The 19,652-nt window shown below is 48.4% G+C and overlaps 4 protein-coding genes across 7 annotated transcripts in view; 2 read left to right on the plus strand and 2 right to left on the minus strand.

Moving 5' to 3' along the window:
• Nucleotides 1-3,866, plus strand: part of LOC105480961 (hyaluronan synthase 3) — a 31,139-nt gene extending 27,273 nt beyond the window's left edge. For all 4 annotated transcript variants that reach the window (XM_071084826.1, XM_071084829.1, XM_071084827.1 and 1 more), the window contains one exon: nucleotides 562-3,866. In XM_071084826.1, the coding sequence (XP_070940927.1) occupies nucleotides 562-1,485 (924 nt within the window). In that variant the 3' untranslated portion in view covers nucleotides 1,486-3,866. The remainder of the gene's footprint in view (nucleotides 1-561) is intronic.
• A 338-nt stretch (nucleotides 3,867-4,204) lies between these two features.
• Nucleotides 4,205-6,609, minus strand: LOC139355377 (DERPC proline and glycine rich nuclear protein). The gene is made up of 2 exons (XM_071084830.1): nucleotides 6,288-6,609; nucleotides 4,205-4,712 (listed from the first exon to the last, which is right to left on the minus strand). The coding sequence occupies exons 1-2, from the start codon at nucleotides 6,607-6,609 to the stop codon at nucleotides 4,636-4,638; spliced, it is 399 nt and encodes a 132-aa protein (XP_070940931.1). The 3' UTR covers nucleotides 4,205-4,635.
• LOC105491360 (chromosome transmission fidelity factor 8) lies at nucleotides 6,606-18,386 on the minus strand. Its single transcript, XM_011757700.2, has 4 exons — nucleotides 18,313-18,386; nucleotides 7,614-7,672; nucleotides 7,233-7,350; nucleotides 6,606-6,830 (listed from the first exon to the last, which is right to left on the minus strand). Exons 2-4 carry the CDS (start codon nucleotides 7,634-7,636, stop codon nucleotides 6,606-6,608), a joined length of 366 nt encoding a protein of 121 aa, XP_011756002.2. The 5' UTR covers nucleotides 7,637-7,672; nucleotides 18,313-18,386.
• Nucleotides 18,385-19,652, plus strand: part of LOC105491362 (UTP4 small subunit processome component) — a 38,968-nt gene continuing 37,700 nt past the window's right edge. Inside the window, exons 1-2 of the mRNA XM_071084825.1 lie at nucleotides 18,385-18,518; nucleotides 19,287-19,447. Of these exons, the coding sequence (XP_070940926.1) occupies nucleotides 19,289-19,447 (159 nt within the window). The 5' untranslated portion in view covers nucleotides 18,385-18,518; nucleotides 19,287-19,288. The remainder of the gene's footprint in view (nucleotides 18,519-19,286; nucleotides 19,448-19,652) is intronic.

The following is a 19,652-nucleotide window of genomic DNA, read 5'->3' on the forward strand; positions in this document are numbered from 1 at the left end:
GTATTTTGAGGCCGTACATCCTAGAAGGTACTTCCTTTTTGGCTGGTGGTGCAGCAAGTAGCTCCCAAGTCAGATCCTTGAGAAGCCCTTGCTCTTAGGGGATGGGCTGAAGAGCTCTGGTCAATATGGTAAGAATAAGGAGCCCAATCTGCCAGAGATACTGAAGCAGCCTCCCAGGTCCCCTAGTTACTTTCCAGCCACAGAAAGCTCAAACAGGTGGCTGTGGTGGTGTCTTGCATTCTTCCCAAGCCCCCTTCTCTGCCACCACCACAGGCTGCCTCCTGAGACTGAAGGTGGCTTTGACTGCTAGAGCCACTTAGTGGAGAAAATCTCTGCAGATGAGATGACACAGTAGGGGGAGGCAGAGCTGGTGCTTGGGACAGTGATTGCAAGTGGTTAGCTCCTCTAAGCCTCAGGTTTACCAGCTCCAAAGGAACCGATGGCCAGGAATCTGAGCAGTGGGCACAGAAGCCATGGTAAGGAGGCCTCGTGGTCTCTGATGTCTGTCCTCCGGGCGTGCATCCTTAGGTGAGGAGGCCCAGCATCTCTATTCCCTTGCAGATCCTCAACAAGTACGACTCATGGATTTCCTTCCTGAGCAGTGTGCGGTACTGGATGGCCTTCAACGTAGAGCGGGCCTGCCAGTCCTACTTTGGCTGCGTGCAGTGTATTAGCGGGCCCTTGGGCATGTACCGCAACAGCCTCCTCCAGCAGTTCCTGGAGGACTGGTACCATCAGAAGTTCCTAGGCAGCAAGTGCAGCTTTGGGGATGACCGGCACCTCACCAACCGAGTCCTGAGCCTTGGCTACCGAACTAAGTATACTGCGCGCTCCAAGTGCCTCACAGAGACCCCCACTAAGTACCTCCGGTGGCTCAACCAGCAAACCCGCTGGAGCAAGTCTTACTTCCGGGAGTGGCTCTACAACTCTCTGTGGTTCCATAAGCATCACCTCTGGATGACCTACGAGTCAGTGGTCACAGGTTTCTTCCCCTTCTTCCTCATCGCCACGGTCATACAGCTTTTCTACCGGGGCCGCATCTGGAACATTCTCCTCTTCCTGCTGACGGTGCAGCTGGTGGGCATTATCAAGGCCACCTATGCCTGCTTCCTTCGGGGCAATGCAGAGATGATCTTCATGTCCCTCTACTCCCTCCTCTATATGTCCAGCCTTCTGCCGGCCAAGATCTTTGCCATTGCTACCATCAACAAGTCTGGCTGGGGCACCTCTGGCCGAAAAACCATTGTGGTGAACTTCATCGGCCTCATCCCTGTGTCCATCTGGGTGGCAGTTCTCCTGGGAGGGCTGGCCTACACAGCTTATTGCCAGGACCTGTTCAGTGAGACGGAGCTAGCCTTCCTTGTCTCTGGGGCTATCCTGTACGGCTGCTACTGGGTGGCCCTCCTCATGCTGTATCTGGCCATCATCGCCCGGCGATGTGGGAAGAAGCCGGAGCAGTATAGCTTGGCTTTTGCTGAGGTGTGACATGGCCCCCAAGCAGAGCGGGTAAAGTGCAATGGGTAAGGGAGGGAAGGGGAATGGAAGAGAAAAGATGGGGTGGGAGGGAGGAGGGAGTGCTGTGTTTGAGTCTCTTAATGGTCCAAAGGACAAATCTAAAATGCAAAGAATGGTGATGTAGTATGGCCTGGCAGCTCTGTTTAGAGGGGGCAACACTGATCCCCCCAGGTGCAGGGCTGCAGGGGATTCTGTGTTTTCACATTGCCTGTCTGCTTGCATCTGCACATAGGCAGTAGTCTCCCCCTGGGCTCCAGAGGGCACTCAGAAGTGCGCTAAAGCAAGTAAGTCCCATTCAGTGGCAACTTGTGATAGGTACCTGAGTGATGGCCACCTGTGGAAAGAGGTTCTTCCAGCCCATGTGAACACAACCAGAGGTGGCAGGAGAATTTCTACTGAGCGAGCTGGGCCGGTTAGTGTATGTCACCCCCACCCCACCCCTAAGTAGTCATCAATGCAATAAGATTGCGCCTGAGATACAAGGCCCAGAAGCCTGATCTTTGGGCATCAGAAAACAGGGTCCAGGAATGGTGCTTTATGTGAGATATCCCACTCCACATCAACATTCCAGGGATGCGCCAAACCAGCAGGGAGTTAGCACTGAACTGCTTTTAAAAGTGTACATTAAAAAGGAAAGTGCCAGGAGGAACAAAGAGATTGTGGTGGTGCTAAAGGAGGCCATAAGCTATACAGAGGCCTTGGGTGTTCCACCTGGAAATTGCTCAGACGTCTAGATGGGTTCTTAGCTTGTCTGTGATCTCTGCTGGGGAGATAAAAAGATTAAGCCCCAACATGTTCAGAAAAGAAGTGAAGTCTTGGGTATTTTAACCTGTATACTCCTGAATTCCTCTCAAATTCAGCTCTGATCTGAGGCTAAGACACACTCCTCACTTCACTTTCTTTGAAGGCATATTTTTTGAGGTATCACTGCAGTCACCTCTTCTACCCTCATCATCATGGGTAAGTTTTTCAAGGTGGCAACTGGGGTGGAGCCTGGGCTCTTATAGAACCCTCAGCAGGATGCAAGCGTGTTCTCAGCACATATGGGAACTATGAGGAGCCTCTGATCAAATTGGCTACAATCTTGGAGCTGCTTGGACAGATTTCTTGGCAGCCGGGTTAGCATGTGTGACTTTCAGGCTACTGTTCTTGACAATCATCTCTAATGGAAAGCTTTTCGGTGTTCCCAAAGTGAACTCTCAAATCCAAAATGGTTATCTTTGAGAACATCCATTCTCCTCAGTGGCTTCTCCAGGCAATTCTTACAGCCCAGTTGTGCCAGTCACTGCATTTGCTTGCTTCTTTCCAGAAACCAAACTAGGAGATGAAACTGGTTCCTACATCCTAAGGTTGCTTTCTCTCTCATGCCTCCTGAGGCTGTTTTTGGCTGTTTTCCCTCTGCTGCTTTTGGGGAATGAGGGAAGCCATTTTCTAGTGACTTGCAATCCAGGCTGTTCTCGGTGTTGGAGTTTAAACCTGGGATCCTGACTAAGCCTTTGACTTAGGGGTTGCTGGCTTGCCCTCCAAATGTCCTTTCTCAGAGGCCAGCTAACCCGTGCAGAACCAGCACTGAGGTGGACAGCAGAGGAGAGGGCAAGCCTCAAGTGTACCCAGGTGCTTCCTACAAAGACACAAGATGTGCTCTGAGCCACAGATGGGCAAACCCTGGTGCTTTCCTTCATCTCCTATGAACTCAAGGGTTTCCAGGTGTAGCTAACAGTTGCCACATCACACAGACCTCGAGTTTCTGGTAAGACTGCTGGTTGACATCAGACCCAACCCATGAAGGCTGGAAGGCAGGAGGCATTTGCTAAGGCAGCTGATCCAGGCAATCGTTCTGCTGGCCAAGAAGTAAACTATTTTGAGCATGAGAATGGAGGAAATCCGGTCAGCCAAGTGCAGAGTTCAGACTTCGCTAAGGGCTTGTTTTTCTTCAGCATTTACTTGAAGATTAATGTGGGATGTCAGGCTCTCCTGGCTATCCTACCATCAGCTCTGCCTTGCACTGTGGTCATCAACTTTCCTCAAATCAAAAATAGGCAGGTACAGGTAGTGGGCTCACAACGTTTGACCTCGACTGGTTTTACTAAGTTATTTTGTACATTTTTCAGCAGCAAAACCAAACTGGGTCTTCAGCTTTATCCCCGTTTCTTGCAAGGGAAGAGCCTTTATACAATTGGACGCATTTTGGTTTTTCCTCATTGAGAATTCTAATCCTCTTTTGTATTGTTTCTACAATAATTTGTAAACATATTTATTTTTACCTGCTTTTTTTTTTTTTTAATTTTCAGGTCAAGTTTTTTATACTGCACTTATTTGTCAAAATAAAGATTCTCACATATGCTGGTTATCTCGGAACTACTACTTCTTTGTACTTAATGAAAGCTAGCTCTTTATTCCAGTTCCCAAAGGGGACTTAAAATACAAAGTTTAGTCAGGTGTGACTCAAGACCTGGACAAGGTCCATCCTGGTAACTACACCATGGGGGCTTCACTTTTAGTGTAGAGGGTCTTTGGTGAAATAACTGGCAGATGAATGGGCCCTTGCTAAGGCTAAAAACCAAAGCTTGCTTCCTCTTGAAGCATAAGCATTTTAACCAACATGATGTAAGACTGTAGCCAAGCTGAAACAATGAAAAGCAAACTTCCTTCCCTAAGAAACAGGTAACAAAACACAGTGATCCCAGCAGCCCTCTCATCCCATTTATTAAAGAAACAGTAAGAAAAGATACAATGCAGGAAAACCACCAACCATCCTTGCACACCAGGCTAAACAAAGCACAGTGATTTCTTCCCTTCATCCCCCACCCCCACCCCAATTCGCATATTCCCATCCACATCAGTTTAAATTTTGAGGTTCTTTGATTGGGAGTACCAGTGAAGAGGGAGTTGGATGAGTAGAGGAGCCTTAAATCTGGCCACCTCTAAGTCCCAGGAGAAGGGAGCTGCAGGCCCAGTCAGTCAAGCAGAAACTGCATTCAGTAGGTCTTTGAAGTGGTTGTCCATCTCCCTGTTCTGTGTTCAAGCCCCCAGCGAAATGTATGGCAGTAGAGGATGACCAGGTCCAAGCTGCCCAGTTCAGAGCTACGGAAGCATGGTCCGTTCACCAACGCCACGTTTCTAGAGAGCAGTGAGCTGATTCTCCAATGGTGAGCAGGGGACTACATGTGAACTGGGACCTGCAGGCCAATGTATCCCTGAGGAAAAGTCCACAAGAACAATTCAAGAAACTAGTAAGAAACAATGGGCAGAAAGCTGTGGGACGAAAGCAGAGCAGGCTTCTGGGAGGCTGGAGATCCTTTCTCTCAAGGCCAGGATTATTCCCACCTGCCACAGTTCACATGCCACAAATAACATCTCACCTTCAGTCAAGAAAAACGCAGAGGAAAAAGATGGCTCATTTGAACTTGAGCCCCAGCTATGTTCTTCAGACTGTAGCTCCACAACTACCCTTTTACCTAAGACAGCCCCTGCCGAGAACCACAGTGCCTAGAAACCAAGGTGGTCCTGGAGGGAAAACGGTGTTTAAGGGGGTAACATTCCATTTGGGTACATTGTAGCCATTGGACCCCCTGGTCTGGGGAAAGCAGCTGGGTTAGTGCCAGGGAGGCTCCCCACTCTAGGAAATGGGACGAAACTCTTGCCTGCAGGGCCATTCATCCTTGGAAAGGAAGCTGGGTTGAGACTGAGGGTCCCAGTTGGCCTTGCGAAAGGAGCCGGGTTGATACCCACAGGGCCAACTGGAGAAGGGCCCAAATGCCCAGCAGCTGGCCTGGGGAAAGTAACTTGACCAGGGCCTAATGGGCCAGTAGACCTTGGGAGGGTAGTTGGACTTGGACCCTGCAGGCCAGTGGCCCTTGGGAAGTTAGCTGGGTTGGGGCCAAGTGGCCCAGAGGCTCTTGGGAAAATGGTTGGATTTGAGCCCTGGAGGCCAGCAGACCTTTGGAAGGTAGCTGGGTTTGATGCCAATGTGCCAGAAGACTGAGAAAAGGCAGATGAACCTGCTCCCCTGGGAAAGGAATTGGCATTTACCCCCATGGGGCCACCTGGCCTTGAGAAATGAGCTGAATTAGGGCCTATGGGGCCAGGAGCCCTTGACATGGGAGATGGATTTGGCCCTGGAAGGCCAATTCCCCGAGAGCCAGGACCTGAGTTTGGGCCCATGGGCCCAGGTACTCTTGCCATGGAGGATGGGCTTGTGCCCATGTTTCCAGAAGCCTGTGAGAAAGAAGCTGAATTTGCTCCTAAAAGACCTGCTGCTCTTAGAATGGGGGCAAGATCGAGGCCTTGAGGTCCAGCCATTCTTAAGTTAAGACCAGATCCTGTGCCCAAGAGGCCACCTGCTCTGGCATCTAGATTAGGGCCCGGGCCCAGGCCACTTGGTCTTGGGTTGGGCCCAAGGCCTGGGCCTGGAAACACACCTGACCTGGGGGCAGGGTTTGTCCCTAAAAAGCCTGATCTCAGATTGGGGTTTGGTCCTGGGCCCAGGCCAACTGGCCTAGGATTGGGAGGACCATTCCCAGAGGTCAACAGAACACCTGCTCTCAGGTTAGGTCCAGATCCAGGGCCTATGGGACCACCACTTCTAGGGTCAGGACCTGCTCCTAGGAGACCACCTGCCCTTGGGTTGGACATAGGACCTGGTCCTGGGAGACCCCCTAACCTGGGGTTAGACAGAGGCCCTGGGCCTGGCAGAGCCCCTGTCCTAGGGTTTAGGGTGGGGCCTGGGCCTGGCCCCAAGAGGCCACCAGGCCTTGGGAAAGAAACTGCACCTGTGCCAGTGGGATTCATCCCTCTTGGAAAAGAAGCCATACTCGGGTCACGAGCACCAGCTGGGAAAGGTGCTGGATTTGAAGCCAATGAGCCTGACGAAGCTGGAAAAGGAGATGGGTTCCTTGGAAATGGGGCCAGATTTCCACCAAGAGAACCGGCCGCCATAAGGAAGGGATCCGAGTTCACACCCAATGGGTGGCCTGTGTTGAGAACAGGACCCCCCTGTGGTCCCAGGGAACTGTCGAGCCGTCCTCGAGGTGGCAGCGGAGCACGAGTCCAAGGAGTTGGCCGCTCTCTAGGGAAAATCCGAGGTTCTTTCATACTTTCTTGGGGACGTTGGTGATAATGGGCTTGGGGCGGGTTTTGAAAAGGATCTTGTCTTTGATGAGTGCTGTCACCAGGTACCGGGTGCCAATCTCGTGGCCAAGCTCATCACAGTCCTGATTCCCAGGAGTGTGTTTCACAAGGACTGCGAAAGGTTTCTCCAGGTGGATGATTTTCCCATACAGGATGTGATGGCCCACGATCAGCACAGGGGTTCCCTTCGGCAGAACAAGAACGAGATTCCTGAGGTTCGGGGCAAGGCCATGACACTCAGGTGCCTCCTAAAGCTGCTCCTGGCAGGCTCTGCTGGCACCGCCACTCCCTGGTTTGGCTCTGCCATTGTGGAGCAGCCACACTGGACCACCCACCCATGTGCCATTTTTACTTTCTAGCCCCACATAAGATAATTTCCACTTTCAGAAATGTGAACTTTCCAGATTCCCCAAAATTAAATTTCCCTGCTACTGCAGAGGTAGGGGGAGAACAAGCAGAGAGCATCGCAGATTAGCTAGACCTTGAATAACAAACCTGAGGCAGTCCTCACTCTGGGTCCTGGGAGCACCACCTTGGTGTAGCTTGCTTTCCTGAGGCATTAGGCAGGGAAAGAAAAGCCCCCTCACCTCAGTGGTGTAATGTAGGTCTCCCAGGAGGTTTCCAGCTAATCCAGTGCTGTAGCGAGCCTCGATCTCCCCCTGTAGCTCCATCAGCACCCATTCTGCCAGGCCTCCAGCCCTCGCACTGCAAGCAAAGGGCTGGCGGTTACAATATTTTTGAGGGGTGAAGGATAAATAGTGTCCTCACACCACCATTCGAGGCCCAAAGGACCTCTTCGTTGGATCAAGTTCTTGGGAAATTGGGCAGTGGTAGGCACTGAACTAGAGATCAGAAGGCAAGGATTTGTGCAAGATGCACCTGAGGAACCTGATTCTTCCAGACACACGCCACACCTCTATAGCCCTCATCATTTCAAGCCAAATTTGAAAATCTCAAAATGTACTCACCTGGAAACAACAATTTGCACCATGAGCCTTCTGTCTTTAAAAAAGCAAGTGAAAACAAGCTGTACAGAAAAAAGAAAAAGAGATTTAGGATAATAATGACAACTAATGCAACCTCCACCTCCCGGGTTCAATAGATTCTCCTGCCTCAGCCTCCCGAGTAGCTGGGAATACAGGCACCTGCCACTATGGCCAGCTAAATTTTTGTATTTTTAGTAGAGATGGGGTTTCACCATGTTGGCCAGGCTGGTCTCGAACTCCTGACCTTGTGATTCACCCGCCTTGGCCTCCCAAAGTGCTGGGATTACAGGCGTCAGCCACCATGCCTGGCCAACAACTAATATTACTTACTGTGTGCTAAGTAATTTTCTAAGTGCTTTAGACACATTTTATCTTGTTCCTCTAACAATGCTGTAAGTGGGAAGTGTTCTTTTACCAATATCGTACATATAAGGTTGCTTAAGATCACCAATGGTCAACTGTATGTGCAAAAGTAATCAAGATCACATAGCTACTAAAGCAATGATGATATGAACCTAAGACATAACACTGCAAAGACCATACTCTTGCTCACTATGCTAATGTGCCTTTCTCAAGGATTTTTTTTTCTTTTTTTTTTTGAGACCAAGTCTCGCTTTGTCACCAGATCTGGAGTGCAGTGGCGCAATCTCGGCTCACTACAAGCTCTGCTTCCCGGATTCAAGCATTCTTCCTGCCTCAGCCTCCTGAGTAGCTGGGATTACAGGCGCCCGCCACCACACCCAGCTAATTTTTTTTTTTTGAGAGGGAGTCTCGCTCTGTCACCCAGGCTGGAGTGCAGTGGCGTGATCTCAGGTCACTGCAACCTCCACCTCCCAGGTTCAAGCGATTCTCGTGCTTCAGCCTCCCGAGCAGCTGGGATTAAGGAATACAACCCCCATGCCTGGCTAATTATTTTTAGTAGAGATGGGGTTTCACCATGTTGGCCAGGCTGGTCTCAAACTCCTGACCTCAGGTGATCCACCCACTTTGGTCTCCCAGTGTTAGGATTACAGGTGTGAACCACCACACCTCATTTTTGTATTTTTAGTAGAGATGGGGTTTCACCATCTTAGCCAGGCTGGTCTCAAACTCCTGACCTCAGGTGATCCACCCACCTCAGCCTCCCAAAGTGCTGGGATTACAGGTGTAAGCCACCACACCCAGCCTTGATCTCCTGACTGCACGATCCACCCGCTTTGGCCTCTTAAAAGTGCTGGGATTATAGGCTTCAGCCACCGCGCCCGACCTCTTTTCTTCTTTTGAGACAGGGTCTTACTCTGTTGCTCAGGATGGAGAGCAGTGGCAAGATCACAGCTCACTGAAGCCTTTACTTCCTGGGCTTAAGTGATCCTCCTACCTCAGCTTCTCAAAGTGTTCGGATTACAGGTATGAGCCACTGTACCCAGCCTAGGGTAGTCTATTTCCTACTCTGCATGTTTCTTTAAAAAGCCTATAGAGTTTCTTAAGATTTTACTTTTTTCTTTGGTAATGATACAAGCTTCAAGTCTACCTCCTTGGTTTTCAAGGTTCAAGGGGTCTCTCTTTAAAAATAAAGCCAAGGGGGCCAGGTGCAGTGTCTCAGGCCTGTAATCTCAGCACTTTGGGAGGCTGAGGCAGTTGGGTCACTTGCTGTCAGGAGTTTGAGACCAGCCTGGCCAACATGGTGAAACCCCGTCTCTACCAAAAATACAAAAATTAGCCGGGTGTGGCGGCAGGTGCCCATAATCCCAACTATTCGGCAGGTTGAGGTAAGAGAATCGCTTGAACTCTGAAAGGCAAAGGTTACAGTGAGCCAAGATTGCTCCACTGCACTCTACCCTGGGCAACAGAGTGAGACTGTCTCAAAAAATAAAGTAAGCCAAGGGAACTGAAAAAGTCCTCCAAACATCTTTAGTGAATGGTAAGCTGACTTCTGATGTGATTCTTATCAAAAGCGTTGACCACCTTTCACTTAGATATGAAAATATCCTGATACTTAGATAACCGACTTTGGCTGGGAGCAGTAGCTCACGCCTGCAATCCCAGCACTTTGGGAGGCTGAGGTGAGCGGATCACCTGAGAACAGGAGTTTCAGACCAGCCTGGTCAACATGGTGAAATCCTGTCTCTACCAAAAACACAAAAAATTAGCTGGGTGTGGTGGCGCATGCCTGCAGTCCCACCTACTTGGGAGGCTGAGGCATGAGAATCACTAGAACCTGGGAGATAGAGGTTGCAGTGAGCTGAGATCACACCACTGCACTCCAGCCTGGGCAAGAGAGCAACTGTCTCAAAGAAAAAAAATGTATATATATGCTTTCATTATATACAACAGCAGCACCACCTGGTGGCAAATTTGGAGTACTTTACAAGAACTGGACATTTTTGCCTAAAGACAATTGGCTTCACTTTCTGCGAAGGATAGATTCATCGGGGGTTGATGGGAGAGGAGACAAAACTACAGCTTCTGGCTAAGTACTGTCAATGTATATATGGAGTTTAGTGGAAGGTTATTAGTTCAATGTTTACCAACTGTAGTATGGAAAGTTAATAGGTATTAAAATTGTGCTCAAGCTTAGCAAACACCCAATTAAAATGTTAAGCAGATTTTTTTTCTTTTTGAGATGGAGTCTCACTCTGTCGCCCAGGCTACAGTGCAGTGGCATGATCTTGGCTCACCACAACCTCCACCTTCTAGGTTCAAGTGATTCTTCTGCCTCAGCCTCCTGAGTACCTGGGATTACAGGCACGCGCCACCATGCTGGGCTAATTTCTGTATTTTTAGTAGAGACGGAGTTTTGCCATGTCGGCCAGGCTGGTCTCGAACTTCTGACCTGAGGTGATCCAGCCGCCTCAGCCTCCCAAAGTACTGGGATTGCAGGAGCAAGCCACCGTGCCCAGCAGATTTCTTTAAGAGACGGGGGTCTTACTATGTTGCCCAGGTTGGTTCCAAACTCCTAAGCTCCAGGGAACCTCCCACCTCAGCCTCCCAAAGTGTTGGGATTACAGGCGTGAGACACTGTGCAAGCTTGAGATTTCTTTACTAGTATGTTAATCTTCCTTTTGGATCTCCAGCCTTATAGCATGACTCTACTCCTAGAGCACCAAACACTGGCAGCAACATGAAATTGGTCAACTCACTAGACTTTTTTTGAGAGGAAGTTTCACTCCTGTTGCCCAGGCTGGAGCCCAATGGCATGATGTCAGCTCACCACCACCTCCACCTCCTGGGTTCAAGCAATTTTCATGCCTCAGCCTCCTGAGCAGCTGGGATTATAGGCATGTGCCACCATGCCTGGCTAATTTTGTATTTTTAATAGAGACAGGGTTACTCCATGTTGGTCAGGCTGGTCTCAAACTCCTGACCTCGGGTGATCCACCCGCCTTGCCCTCCAAAAGTGCTGGGATTACAGGTGTGAGCCACTGCGCCCGGCCAACTCACTAGACTTTTTAAATTCAAATATAAGTAGCAGCTAACATGTTTTGAATTTTTACTGTGGAATTTTTACTGTGTACATATATTGGTGGTTTCTCATTCAACCATCATAACAAGTCTATGATATAGGTATTTATTCCTATTTTGGAGATGAGGCTACTGAGGCATACAGAGATTAAGTCACTTGCTTATATGTTGGACACACACAGCTGCTATGTGATAGAGTAGAAATCTGTGCCATGTCTGACTATCTACACTCATAATCACTACACAACTCTGCCTTCCCAAAGGAAAAGAAAGTATTAATGAGAACAAAAAGGAATCAAGGCATCAGGCAGGCATCAAGTACACGCAAGAGCTGGTCAGAAGGTCAATATAGATTCAGGAGAGCATCCTTGAATTGAGTCAGACCTTCTGCACCAGCACAGGTTGTGCGACCACTGGAAAAGGGGTAATACACAAGCTCAGAACCCAAACATTTCCCAAAGAGGCCCCACCACTACTGTCAACAGAACTAAAAGCACTTTTAAAATCCTTTTATAAGGTTTCTTGAAGAAGGATAAAGTTTAAAATCAGAAGACCTAAATTCAGCTCTCCTGCCTGTAAGTGTAGAGCTCTTTATGACTATGACACCTAGATTATGTCCTATTAAACTACTGCAAAGACCAAATATAACACATGCTAAGGTGGTTTAAAGACTCCAAGCTCTACTGAGACGGGCTGTTTTTTTAAGACAGTGAGATAAGATAATCAGCCTTTTGATCCATCATTTTGACTATAACTTAAGGAATGGTGTATTTTAGCCACAAATCAAAAAAGGCTCAATAATACAGACAGAGAGAGAAGGGTTCTTGCAAATGTGCTTTTGATGATGATGGAGTATTATTTTCCTGGATGGGTACAAGTGACAGTAAAACACAGGTGGTTTTAGAAAAGCGATAAGGTGTTCACATAGGTACACAGTATATTCCAGGAAGATCAAGGCGGGGAAGGAGACAGAGCCTACTGACAACCAAAATCAATCGTCAAGCACTGTGACCATGTGCTTGAGAAAAATGCAGAAATATTTTCAGTGCATTCTCCATTTCCTGGACAGTCTCCTGTTAGAAGAGGAATTCACAACAACGGTGTGGAAAACCACTGTTGCTGGGATGGCACAGCTGTTACTTGCATACCAATCCCCCATGCCTCAGTAAGACTGCACACCTTTATACACTGATGTAGGAGGTTCTGCCTGTGTACTTCTATGGCATTACCAGACATCCAGCAATGCTCCTGCAAATAGTTCTGTGGCCCATAGGCCTCAGCATCTTAGCGCCATACTCAGGCTGGTAAAAACTTATCTTATCCTAGAACTACTGGGATGCTGCAGATGTATGTAGAAATGAAGTTCGAGCCCAGCTTCTAAGAGTTTAGTTCACAAGAACTCACGGACTGCTCTGGCTACAGTTAGGTAATTTATACACACATGGGCGTATTTACTAGTCAGGAATATAGTACATTGACTAGTATTTGTAATACTAGTATTTACTAGTCAGGAATGTAGTATTTACTGGTCACGAATGTACTAGTCAGGAATGTAGAGGAATTTTAAAATTCATTAAATTTTATGAATTTTAAAATTCTACTTTAGCACTTTAAAATATCCTGTAACACCTGAATTCCATGATTTCTTTTCTTGCTCCTTCAGATTCTACTCTACGCAACTGTTTGTAGGGCACAGTAGGTAGGGATACCTGAGTACTTCCCTGAGCACACACCTGATGGAGGTAGCAAGGAGCATGTACTTCATTCAGTGTGGAACTGATTAAACAGCATGAGGCTGGGCGCGGTGGCTCATGCCTATGATCCCAGCACTTTGGGAGGCCGAAGCGGGCGGATCACCGGAGGTCAGGAATTTGACGCCAACATGGTGAAACCCCATCTCTACTAAAAATACAAAAATTAGCCAGGCGTGGCAGTGGGCGCCTGTAGTCCCAGCTACTCAGGAGGCTGAGACAGGAAAATTGCTTGAACCTGGGAGGCGGAGGTTGCACTGAGCCAAGATCGCGCCACTGCACTCCAGCCTGGGCAACAAAGAGAGAAACTCCGTCTCAAAAAAAAAAAAAAGCATATGAGAACATGCAACCCAGTGTGCCCCCATCCCCTTGAGAGTAGACAGAGTAGGAAAAAGAGGTGGGGAAGAAGTATAATACAAATAAATCCCTATTAGAAATAACAAGCATAACAATGGAAATTATCTGTATAAGAGTATGTCTGTCTTCAGTCTCAATTCATTCCAGCAACACTGAAACAACTAGAGCAATTTCTAGTTGTTTGTTCTAAGATGTGGCTTGTTTAGAAATTGCAGCTCTATCAAGAGCATCTGAAGGCACAGTTTGATGAATACACTATACATGATGTCAAGAAACTAAAAGGGAGTCAGTGGAAGAACTCTCCCAGTAACTTTTTTTTTCTTTTTTTTTGTGACACGGAATCTCCCTCTGTTGCCCAGGTTGGAGTGCAGTTGCTTGATCTCAGCTCATTGCAACCTCTGCCTCCCAGGTTCAAGTGATTCTCCTGCCTCAGCCTCCCAAGTAGCTGAGACTACGTGTGCCCGCCACCACACCCAGCTTATTTTTGTATTTTTAGTAGAGACAGGGTTTCACCATGTTGGCCAGGCTGGTCTTGAACTCCTGACCTCAAGTGATCTGCCCACCTTGGCCTCCCAAAGTGTTGGGATTACAGGTGTGAGCCACCATGCCCGGTCAACTTTCTCTCTTTTTTTGAGATAGAGCCTCACTCTGTCACCCAAGCAGGAGTGTAGTGGCACAATCTTGGCTCACTGCAACCTCTGCTGCCCAGGTTCAAGCGATACTCTTGCCTCAGCCTCCCGGGTAGCTGGGATTACAGGCACCTGTCACCACGCCCTGCTAATTTTTGTATTTCTAGTAGAGATGGGGTTTCACCATAAAGGTCAGACTGGTCTTGAACTCCCGACCTCATGATCCACCCGCCTCGGCCTCCCAAAGTGCTGGGATTACAGGCGTTAGCCACTGCGCCCAGCCAACTCTCTCTTAAGAGCAGAGTTCAACCCCAGATTTGGCTAGGACTGACATGTCTTTCGTTAGGAACAGTAATTCCAGGTTGACAAGGTTAACTGCAGAGCTGGGGAGAGACTTCTGTGATATCACTTTTCAAAAAGATTTAAATTCATTATATTACAGTGTGGTATCAGTCTCACAGGCCACAACTCATGTGTAGCCTTGAAGAGATAAAAAGGTATAAAGAAAACCAACTCTCCCTGCAATAAATTATATATCCTGTCCCCATTCTCATGAGGGGGGAAAGTTTTCTTCTTGATCTTTACGGGCCTTCACACAGCTAAATGAACTAAACAATACATAAATTCTGTATTCCTGTTAGTCAAATGACTTTATCTCAGTAAAGGAAACTTTTTTCCCCTTAAAAAGGCACCAGCATTCAAAGAATCAATCCAGACCCACAATGGGAATCCTACCCCAAACCAAAAAGCTTTGGCTGTCATCAGACCACTCTGGGATATACCTTATTTAACCAGCATTTGGCTTCTCTCTTTTGAAGTTAGTAACTACTATTATAAAAAACCTGCCGGGCGCGGTGGCTCATGCCTATAATCCCAGCACTTTGGGAGTCCGAAATCAGCCCGACCAACATGGTGAAACCCCATCTCTACGAAAAATACAAAAATTAGTCAGGCGTGGTGGCATGCACCTGTAATCCCAGCTACTCAGGAGGCTGAGGCAGGAGAATCACTTGAACCTGGGAGGCGGCAGTTACAGTGAGCCGAGACCACGCCACTGCACTCCAGCCTGGGCGACAAAGCAAGATTCCATCTCAAAAAACAAACTAAAACAAAACAAATAAAACTGGTAAATCAAAGCACCACCACGATTTCTTAAGAAAAGTCCAGGCAGAGGCTGGGTGCGGTGGCTCAAGCCTGTAATCCCAGCACTCTGGGAGGCCGAGGTGGGTGGATCACGAGGTCAGGAGATTGAGACCATCCTGGCTAACACAGTGAAACCCTGTCTCCACTAAAAATACAAAAAATTAGCCACACGTGGTGGCAGGTGCCTATAGTCCCAGCTACTCGGGAGGATGAGGCAGGAGAATGGCGTGAACCCAGGAGGTGGCGGCTGCAGTAAGCCGATATCATGCCACTGCACTCCAGCCTGGGCAACACAGGCTCCGTCTCAAAAAAAAAAAAAAAGAAATAAAAGTCCAGGCAGAACATTATTTTTATAATACAAAAAGCTTCATTTCTCATATAGCTAGCTTTGTTCAAACACTTATCTAGATCCTCTTATTTCACCCTAACACCCTATGATTTTTAGCATGGTCTTCTCACTCCCATTTCATAAATGAGGAAACAGGCTTAGAGAAGCTAAATGTTAACTGGTCACACAGCTACTTAGGTGGAGAGCTGGTATATGAACCCTAACCCCTCCACAATCTTGCCCCTCTTGCAGTTCTCACATAGTCCCCTCTTGTAAAGCACCTCTGTGTGAGAACTTCCCTTACTTTACAAATATTAGCCTCGTTCTCACAGCATCTCTTACAAAATGGCAAATAAGTAACCTATGGAAAGACGCTGCAACTAGCCACCCAAGTAACTATTGTATCTGTGGGGCAGGCAGTTAAAAACAAACAAGAAGCTTGCTTTTTATCATAGCCAATTGAGATGTTTCAGTTTTTGAAACTTTTAGAAAAAACTACTCAATGCCACCTCTAGAACACAAAGCTTTACCCTACACCTCTGCTCCCGAGTGTGAAAGTAAGTGAATAGAGGACATTCTTTGTCAAGTATTCATTTTAATCTTCCACAAAATTTAATTCTTATCCTCTGGTCTCTGAATTGTTAAATATTAAATTATTAAGATTACTGTCTTACAGAGAACAGAACAGCCTGAGCAATGATCCTCAAAATCCTTCAAAATAAAATGTGGCAGAAGAAAGTGTGTACCCAATTAAACCGAACATATGGCTTAGAGCAAAAAAAGAGGCTTTGACTCAATGATTTAACCTCAATACAAATAACTAAATTTTAATAAAGCTAAACAATATTTTAGAAATTGTTTCATTTTGTACTTTTTAAGACAGGAAACCAAGGCTTTAAATTCTCAACCCTTAAACATTCTTTTCTAAACTGGGGTGAAATCACTTAATTCTTTGAGTGTAAATATTCACAATTTTGTATTTTTTGCTAAGCCAACAGTTGGCATTTATTGAGCTTTTGTTTTTTGATCCCAGGGTGGATACTTTGTTTAGGGATATAGTGAAGCATTCACTTGTCATACAGACCTGGATTCTGTGATTTTGTCACCTATCCCGTATGTGACAGTGGGTAGTTTAACCTCACAAGTTTTCCTAAACAAATTGAGCACAAACGCCTATTTCGAAAGGCTGTTGCAAGAACAAGTAATGAATGTAAAGCTTTTAGCACATTGTCTAACACACGGTAAACCTTCAGGGTCAAGCTATTGATTTCCCAGAGGAAGGTGGCATTTTCTTAGTATTCATCCAATAGAATGTCTTAATACTACTGTATTAGCATATTAATGTTTATAATGGACTAAAGCATTCTACGAAAGCAGCAGGTCATCAGAATAAAATCAAGTCTTCATAACAGTAGAAGAATTCAAACACGGCAGTTGTGGTTCACCAAACTGCTTCAGGGATTAAGTTCTGGAAGGTAATTTCTCTAATACAATGACTATGTGCCTTTCCACCAAGTGAACAACTCTGAACGTTTCACATACAACTGAACACAGATGGTTTTTATTTGTAGTGTTATCGTGGTTTTGTGACTGAAGGGGACAGGTCTATACTTTTGAAGGGGATCTTGTCTCTTGAAAGGCTTATGTCACTAAGTCTAAAATCCTGTTTCCAAATGAGAAGCTTGCTCCCCTCCAAAAGGGGGCTTATGGAGGGTTGGTGGAATTGAATGCTTCCAAACTTTACATTAGTGAAGAGTGTGTTCAAAAACTTATGTGGATGCTATGCATACACGTGATACTTCCCATCACATTTTAGGATTCCCACGTTGGAGGGAATCAATTACTGGTATTTGTAGCAATGGGTGGAAAAGATGGCTTCAGTCGATCTGAGTTACTGCAGTTTTCTCCATCTTCTGCTACTCTGCAGCCCCATCTTAGCCTGTCCTCCTCTTAATGCTACGGACCCTTGTATTCCCCCAAACCCTTTCCTTTCCAGCCCGGCGTGGAGTCTCCCTCTATCCTCTTCCTCCCACCCACCCCCATCTTCTCCACCCACTCCCTCTCGGCCCCCTCCCACCCTTTCTGCTAGAGCTACAAACACTTCCTATTTCTAGTCCCACCCACTTTCTGGGACTTCTCAATCCGCTTCCCCCCTCTTCTCCACCCCCCTCTAAATTACAAGCTGTTTTAACCCCTTTTCCTGCCTCCCAGGGAAACTATTCTTTAAACCGCCTTCCTCCACACCACCCACCGGAGTGGTCTTCCAAACCGTTCACCCTCCTCCCAAAGATTACTCTTTAAACGTCCTTTCTCTACCACCCTCGTTCTCCAAATTGTTCCCGGTTCTCAAGTACTCCGCCCCTCCAGGACCCCATCCCACTCATCTCTACGGCTTCCCATCCACAAAAGAACCTGGAATGACTCTCCAACCACCCTCCCAATTACCCCTCCCAGAAGCCTCCCTACTCCACGATTACAAATGTTCCCTGGAACAAAACCTCACGGTCCTTCCCCCCACCCCGAACTCCCCTTTCTGCTATTCCCGCTACTTCCTGGGTTCCAGTTCTACTCCGCTCCCGCAAGCATAGCGGGCTGGGCTCCCTCCCAACCCCGGGAAGAACCCCTTCCCGCACGTACCTCGAGGTTCCGGCCCGCGCCGCCCCCTTCTCCGTCCTCCGCCCGCGCTCGGCCACCCTTTCCGCCCTTCTCACGCTCCTCCCCGCTCGCTCCCTTCCTTCCCTCCGCCTCCCGTCTCCACACCGCTCCCTTCCACCAAACTCCCGGCCCTCCCACCCCGGGGGCCCCTCCGGGCTCGCCCCCATCTCCGCGCCGCCCTCCCGCCACCCTCCCCCTTCCCAGCCACCCCTCCCCCGCCCGAGCTCCCCGCCCCTCGGCTCGCCATTCTTCTCTCCGAGCCGCGCGCCCCGCCCGACCCCGGCTCCCTAGCTTCCCGCTCCCTCGCGCCCTCGCCCCCATCCCCGGCTCGGCCCTCGCTCCCCGCGGCCTCCCATGCCCCCCGCCCGCGGCCTGACCTGCAATGGCGGCCGCCGAGCGCGGCGCCGCGCGGCCAACGGGCGACAACCGAACCTCCCGCCGCCGTCGCCGCCGCCGCGAGCACTGCCTGCGCACTTCCGACTATGCGCCAGGAGCACTTCCGGGGCAGAGCCTGAGAGCGCGCGCGCACGTGGGGCCGGGGCGGAGAGAGGCGAGCGCCGGGAAGGGGAGCGTGCGGCAGCTGGTGAGTTGGGGAAGGGGCGTGGGAAGCGGCTGCGAGAGCTGGGAGTCTTACATGGTGGGCCGGCCCAGGGTCGGCGTCCGGCTGATCTCCTTGTCCCGAGGGTCTCCTTGTCCCGAGGCTGGGTGGGGGCTACTCTGTAGACCCTGGGAGAAGGAAGGGGAGGCAAAGACCGCGCGCGCCCCAGGCGCTCTGGCCCTGCCGAACGCGCCTGCTCTTTCTGCGGGTTCCTAACCTTGAAGCTAGACGAGTGAGGGGCGAACAAGACCGGGTCTCTACTCTGGCCCAGTACGTATGTTGGCCGGCGTCGGGGGGACTGGGTAGGGTAAGTGACAGACGTCAGACCAGGCAGCCAGAGTAAGTCAAACCCTGTCGCTTCTTCCTCAAGAGGAGCTCGGTTCTGCCTGCCCCATCAGCCTTACTGTCACGACCTCAGTTTAGGTCTCTTGTTTGCAAACTTAGCAATAGAGTTGAGGAGAAATGCTTGCTAAAATGCGGATTCCTAGGCGCCCCGAGATTGGAATTCTGGAGCTATGGAGTAGGACCCTTTTTGATTTTTTGCTGAAGCCTCCTTGTTATTCAAACCATCCTGAGCTTTTGAAGATTAAGCAATTCTTGGGGATGGGGGGCATTGTTAGTAGCTATTTGGAAATGAACTTCAGGGAGATGTTGGAGCCTGCTATCCAGAACAGTGATATTAAGGAACTGAATACTATACGTGACATACTGCAGTTAACATTTAACAATAATGACTCTCTTTTCCCCCCGCAGGAATGGGTGAATTTAAGGTCCATCGAGTACGTTTCTTTAATTATGTTCCATCAGGAATCCGCTGTGTGGCTTACAATAACCAGTCAAACAGATTGGCTGTTTCACGAACAGATGGCACTGTGGAAGTTTATAACTTGTCAGCAAACTACTTTCAGGAGAAAGTAAGTCATTTGGGAGTCTGATATGGTGTTTTGATGTTAATTTCTTCTGAAGTTCAAGAAACTTGTCTTTTATAATCAAACTAATAGAGTGACTTCCTAGCCCCTCTGAAGTTGTTTAGAACTACCGAACTTCTGAGATCTCCTGTCTAACTGATGAGAGAAGCTCAGTTTCAATCTGTGTAATGTTGATTAGAAGGGTCCTACC

The sequence above is a fragment of the Macaca nemestrina genome, chromosome 18 (assembly GCF_043159975.1).
Source record: "Macaca nemestrina isolate mMacNem1 chromosome 18, mMacNem.hap1, whole genome shotgun sequence".
NCBI lineage: Eukaryota > Metazoa > Chordata > Mammalia > Primates > Cercopithecidae > Macaca > Macaca nemestrina.